Genomic DNA, 6,056 nt, shown 5'->3' on the forward strand with positions numbered 1-6,056 from the left:
AATCCCATTATGAAGTTCTGTCAGATAACTGCCTCTTCTTACCTTTTTTCCCCCCATTAAACTCACTGCCTCTTCTTGAAAGCAAACTGAGTCACAGTAGATGTTAGTCTAGACTCTGATCTTGGTAGCAATGCCTCTGAAAGACTTCTGGTTGGCTGTCTGCAACACTGTAGAAGTAACAAATTTGGGGACAATATTAAAAGCGTTTAAAATGCAAACTGAAGTGCTTGTAAACATGTGACAAATCCAAAGACAGTCGTTCATTACAGGACATTGTCAAGTCAGAACAGAAAAATTGCCCTTTTCTTAAGGTGCATTTTTTGATGATTCATTGCTATCAAGTTAATCTATATTAGTGGGAGTGCCTTCCTGAGCACCACCAGTGATTTTTCATGAAATGAACCACAACACAGCTGAAGATGAGGAATATAAACTTCAACCTCACTTTGGAACTATTTTAGCTTGTTCTCTGCAAAGTTGCTTTTTGTGGAGCTGTTTTCTTCTGTGAAAAGTGTGCCTGTATAATTGTCACTAAAGTGAATATAAATACTTGTACTGGGTTTTTGGATCAGCCTCTGTCTGCCTTGCAATGGAGGTAAGTGACTGCCTAGTTGGAATATCCCTCCTGTGTATTTCCCTCTGCTGAAATCATTCAGAGAGAGATGTCAGATCTTACAGTAGTTTTTAATGTCTTTAGCAGTGGAAACACATCTGCTTACAGCCAACTGAAGGACTGCTTCTTACGCTTCTGTCTTGGTTTCAGTCTATAAGATGTCCCTTTGGAATACTTACATCAGCTTATGAGACAGTAGAAGAGAAAGTAGTTTCTGTTGGTGTGACTGATAGCAGCTGGATAAGCATACTGTAAGCAGATCACAGAGGGTGTGGATTGCTAAACTACTGAGTGTCTATCAGCAAAATGTGAACATCTCACGATTTGAGATTGTCAGGAATCTCCAGGTATAACTGCAAACAGACCACAGACACAAGAAAATAAGACTAGGAAGTCAAGTTCAGAAGATGGGAGGCCATGGCAACTGTAACAAAGCCATAAAAGCAGGTGGGAAGGCTAGGAAGGAGGCAATTGTGAGAAGATAGAGATGAATGACTTATGGTCAGCAAGCCATACAATGGTCCTGGTGCATCCTCTGCTGTTTGTGTAGGTTTTTTTTCTGGTGACGCGCATGACTTCCGTGCAATGACCCTTGTCACCAAGGTAGTCACTTCTTTCCTACATTTCCTGGTGTTAAGGAAGAGACTGGGGAGAAGACTATGTGTTCTGTTGGTGTCCTGTTGAATGTGGACAAAACTGCTTAGCTAGTCTGTGCTGCAGTTGGTATCTGCCTTCCTTAGAAGGCCTCATTTTTAAGAATGGTGTATTTTTGAGAAATAATTAAACAGCTGGCAGCCCTTTTAAAAGTAGCATCATCCTTTGCATCATGCTTCAGTTTGTTGCAAATGCAATCCTACTGAATGAATGCTTTCTCTATTGTATTTGGGGGGAGGAAAAAACCCAGAACCAAAATTCACCTTGATTAATTTATGAGGTTTTGTTGTTGTTTATAGTAATAACAATTTTTGAGGGAAGTTAGCTAAATGAAACAGTCTTTCATTCAGGTTTGAATATAGTCAGGTCTGAAAGTAGTAATGTAAATATATACGCTCATTGTTACTAGAAACTACAAGAAATGTGTCTAGAGTTCCAGATTTGCAAAATGAAATGTAAAATTGAGTGTTTAGGTCTGAGTGAACTATTCCTGTTACGGAATGCTTATATGCAGTGAAAAAGGTATCATCTGATTGTCTAACTTTGCCTTTCTAACCTCAAGTATCAAGGAAAACAAATTATATTACAAATTTGACTGGTGGTGTCACTGGAAGTTATCATAGATACTCTTGCTATGACATCAGAAGTTAGTCCATGACATGGTGAAAGTCCTGTGAACATGAACAAATAGCTCTGGCAAAGATGGGCACTGTGCAGTATTTAGCCTATTCTGTCATAGTTGTAAATTGTGAGCAAAGAGTTGCGATAAAGAAAAATCAAGGTGCTGTTGACTATTTGATTTGCAAGAACAAGGTAGAATTTGATACATGTTTCTAAAATTATTGCACCCCCACAATTCAATCAAGAATTTTGGGTTGTTTTTTTGGTTTTTTTTAACACCAAGATGGTATTTTTTTACTGAAAAACTGTTAATCATAAACTATTTAAACTATAAATTGAAGACAAGCAAGAGAAAAGAGAGCTGCTATCAGCATGAAGCATTTGTAGAGATCCTGTTGGGAAATTCCAGTCCTCCTTATCACTAGATGTTTTAAAACTGTAGCTAGTTAATATCTCAGTAAGAGGACTTGTTGAATTACTGTATTTTCAAATGAATTTGACTTCTGATGAAGCTTGAGCTAAAATAGATGAAGGAAAATTTTGATCCAGGCTCATGCTTCTGTGAACAGAAAACCCCTTAAACAATATTGCAGTTTACTTACTGTGATTTGAGGCACAATATGACTAGTTTGGCACGTAAATAGGAAAATATTACTTAACAGTGGTTAGGTAGTTCTGAAATGAGGCTACTCCCCTTCCTGTCTTTGCAAGTCTGAAACATTATTCTTATTTCTGCTGCTTCTACAAAGCAATGCAGACTTGTAGTGCTCTCCCAGCAAAAGCTGTTTCAGTATTTGTTGGGGGATGCTGATAGAAGAAAAGCTGGGTGAATGGATTTGAGGCTGAATAACTTCGTAACGCTTGTTTTCACTGAAGGCTTCCCCCTGATCTCATGTGGATATTAAGCCTCCACATGCACAGACCCAGCATTTTAACCTGGGCAAGATTTAGCTAATGGTACTGCTAAGTCTGTGTCATGACGATGCCTCAGGTGGTAGGGAAGTCTTCAGGCAAATGTAGAGCAGGAGGCTTTCTTTAGCCTTTGAGTCATCAAATGAAAGTAATGATAGAAAGGATAAGGACAGGAGAAAAAAATTTGAATGCATTCCTGGTTTCCTATCTTGTTAGTTTATATGCATATATAAATGGGAGTGCTGGCAGAAGGAAAACAAGGAAGTAGTGACAAAAAACAGCAAGAGAACACAGTGACTTTGCATGTGACTGAGTGCAGAAATGAGAAGGTGGTGGTATTTTTTTATGTATGTATATATGGGCAATGAATAGGGCAACATAACAACTGTGAGAGGAAACCCAGTAAAGATTCTTATGAGAATGATACTACAAACTTGTTATCTCTTGCATAGGAGGATCAAAAGCAGATTGGCCAGATTGAAGGAGATAATAAGCTCTTGGAAGGGCTAGTTGAGATACAACAAAGGACATGGAGGGTGGACTGTTGGAATGATCACTTTCAGAGGAACGCTGGTTCAGGGAGGCAGAGGTGTGCATTATGTAGAAAGGAAGGCTGTTGCATAATATTATGGGATGGATTCACAGTTAACAAAAGTAGAACTATAGCTGTCGGCCTTTCATTTCCACTCATAATGTTTCTGAAAAGCTGCACTGCCCCACACAAAATGATATCCTTAGAAGGGCTCCTGTAGAAAGAGTGCTTGAAACATTTCAGCTTCAGAAGGGGCCACCTGTAAAAGAAGCTAAATTAGCACCTACTGGGTGGCAGTACCTTCCTGCCTTGTCTCCTGAAGAGTTAAATGCCTTTTGAGTGTTCTGTTCTGCTGTTATTTTTAGAATTCAACTGCATTCTTGTCCTCAAGTTCCCTGTAGCCCCATCTGCTATAGTATCCTTATAGAGTTCTGCCTTCAGTCCATTCTGTATACAAAATTTGTTTCATACACACATGTACACCCTCTGCAACAACACTCAGTGAACGAATTTTTGGAGATTTTTAACCCTTTTCATTGTATATAAAATATACAGTTGCCTTCTGAAATGCTTTTATGTTGCATTCTTTCTTCTTCCAGAGCTTCCACTAGTCACTGTAATTTTGTGCAAATTTATGCCACCTATCATCCTATACCATCCAGACATGGAAATGTTGCTCCTTGGTAGGGCTTTGACTGCATCTTTCACTAGCTATGGTCCTGTTTTTTTTCTGCCAACCTCAGTTCTCCTTAGTTTTTTTTCCAGACTGCCCTAACACATGGACTGCAACCCCAAACTTGCTTTGTCACTGTGATTTCCCCACGCTTGATTACACATTCCTTTACTGAATTGCAGTGTATTATCATTGTCTCCCCTTACGTATTCATAACAGCTACTTTCTTTCCGCGTACAGTTACACTGCTAGATCCTCACAAGTGAAATTTACCTATTTGGTGGTGCCTGCAGTCATGAATGCTGTAAAACTAAGTTATGTGCAGAGAAAGGATATGACAATGAGCTGTGATAAAGGTACAGCCCTTAACACGCTGTTATGGAAATGCTGACCAAAGCCAATGTCTGATTACAGGCTTCACTAAAAGGTTGTGGGGGGGGATGTGTGTGTATGGGGGGGTAGATAACACGAGTTTGACCATGGGCATTTGCAACTCTATGTATGTACACATATATATGTGCCTTACAAATACAATTTCACTAGCCAGAAAATGTGTTTTCAAATGTGTTCATTTTTGTTTATAGCTTAAATAGAGGCAAGCAGAATAGGAAAACAATGAACATCACTGTGGAAAATCAAGGTATTTTGAAGAGGCTTGTTGACTGTAAGCCTACCTATGATCGAAAGAATTCTGAGATTGGTTGGCAGGGATGTACTTGAATTTTTGTTTTGTATAAATATAATTTTATTATAACTTCAAACTAAATAAATTGTGTTGGGATGCTTTTAAAATTATAGCTATTTAGTTAACTGTCTATTGAACTAGAAAAAACTATACCTTAAAAAATCTGAAAGTAGTAAGAAAGTGTTAGGTAATTAGAAACGGGAGCAAGGGAAGCATTTTCTAGAACAAAATTAACTTAGAAATTTGGGTTGAAGGGCTGCCTATATGAAAAAAAAAAAGCATATGTGGTCTTGGTGCCAATGGCTGCTTTGCTGAAATTGTGTTTTGTTGCTATTTTATTCTGATATTCTCAATAAATATTGCCAGTATTTTAGTATAAAGAAAATGTGCCAGTATATTACATTCAAGATTTAATCTTTCTATTGTCTAGTCACTCACATGCATAAGCAAAAAATACTACTTTCAGTTAGGGCAGAGCAATAAACCATAATGTTCTGTTTCTTTATAGAAAGATCACCAGAACAAGAACCTTGCTTTTATATTACAGAAATGGAACCTAATTTCGGTAACAGCCCCAGCCAACTTTTCATTGAAAGTTTAGGAAGCCATTGAATCCTAGGCAGGTTTTTTCTGTGTCTTTTTAACTTGCCAATTAGGAACTTGAGAAGCTCACAAGTTTTACTTCTTACAAATGTAGCCTTTTTTCCCCTCATGAGACACAGCTTATGATGGGTTGTGCTCAATTACTACTGACAACTGTAAGGGAAAACATCTTTGTAACTGTCCTCCATATTCCCCTTGCTCCTCCTCAGGTTCTTTACAAATTTTTCTATACTATCTGAAAGGGCAAAACAAAGCAGTATTTTAGTGCATTCTTAATACCTCAGATGTGAGGTATCTGGGATACCTGGTTGTAAAAGGTAGCTGATGATGGGCATTTTTTGAACTTACATACTTTGTATCCCATTCTAGACAAATTCAGATGTGTTTACATCAAAAAAAAAAGTAGTGAATCTTTATTGTTTAGAAAAAGGCAATGATGGCTCATCATTAAAATACGTATTAAAAATCTGTTGGTATCACTAAGATAACTTGTGGCATATTCTCAGGCAGGAGGTGGAAGAAGAATTCTTCCTAGGATTTTAGAATAAATAGGTGCATTGAGTGTGTTCTTTTTTTTTTTCCCTACAAGCTTCCCCTGAAGCTCATCTTAGCCACCTGCAAACTTTAGCATGCAATACATAGCCTCTCACCATCCTTTACTTTGAACCTAAACAAATGAAACATGTTTCTGACGGTATCCCAAGATAGTATCTATCTGTGACTGCACATCAATACAGAGTATCTGCACTTAGAAATAAGATTA

General features: G+C 37.9%; 1 protein-coding gene across 1 annotated transcript; it reads left to right on the forward strand.

Moving 5' to 3' along the window:
* The first annotated feature begins 589 nt into the window (after positions 1-589).
* On the forward strand, positions 590-5,181 carry LOC142091805 (sperm axonemal maintenance protein CFAP97D1-like). The gene is made up of 4 exons (XM_075171159.1): positions 590-595; positions 967-1,095; positions 3,253-3,373; positions 4,601-5,181. The coding sequence occupies exons 1-4, from the start codon at positions 590-592 to the stop codon at positions 4,723-4,725; spliced, it is 381 nt and encodes a 126-aa protein (XP_075027260.1). The 3' UTR covers positions 4,726-5,181.
* The last annotated feature ends 875 nt before the right edge of the window (positions 5,182-6,056 follow it).

This window comes from Calonectris borealis, chromosome 22 (assembly GCF_964195595.1).
Source record: "Calonectris borealis chromosome 22, bCalBor7.hap1.2, whole genome shotgun sequence".
Taxonomy (NCBI): Eukaryota; Metazoa; Chordata; class Aves; order Procellariiformes; family Procellariidae; genus Calonectris; species Calonectris borealis.

Bases quoted from the DNA above. Each gene is read 5' to 3' on its own strand.
- LOC142091805 (XM_075171159.1), top strand. The intron at 1,096-3,252 runs TAGAGATGAATG...TCTCTTGCATAG, and splicing joins AGGAGGCAATTGTGAGAAGA to GAGGATCAAAAGCAGATTGG. The intron at 3,374-4,600 runs GTTCAGGGAGGC...GCTTAAATAGAG, and splicing joins TCACTTTCAGAGGAACGCTG to GCAAGCAGAATAGGAAAACA.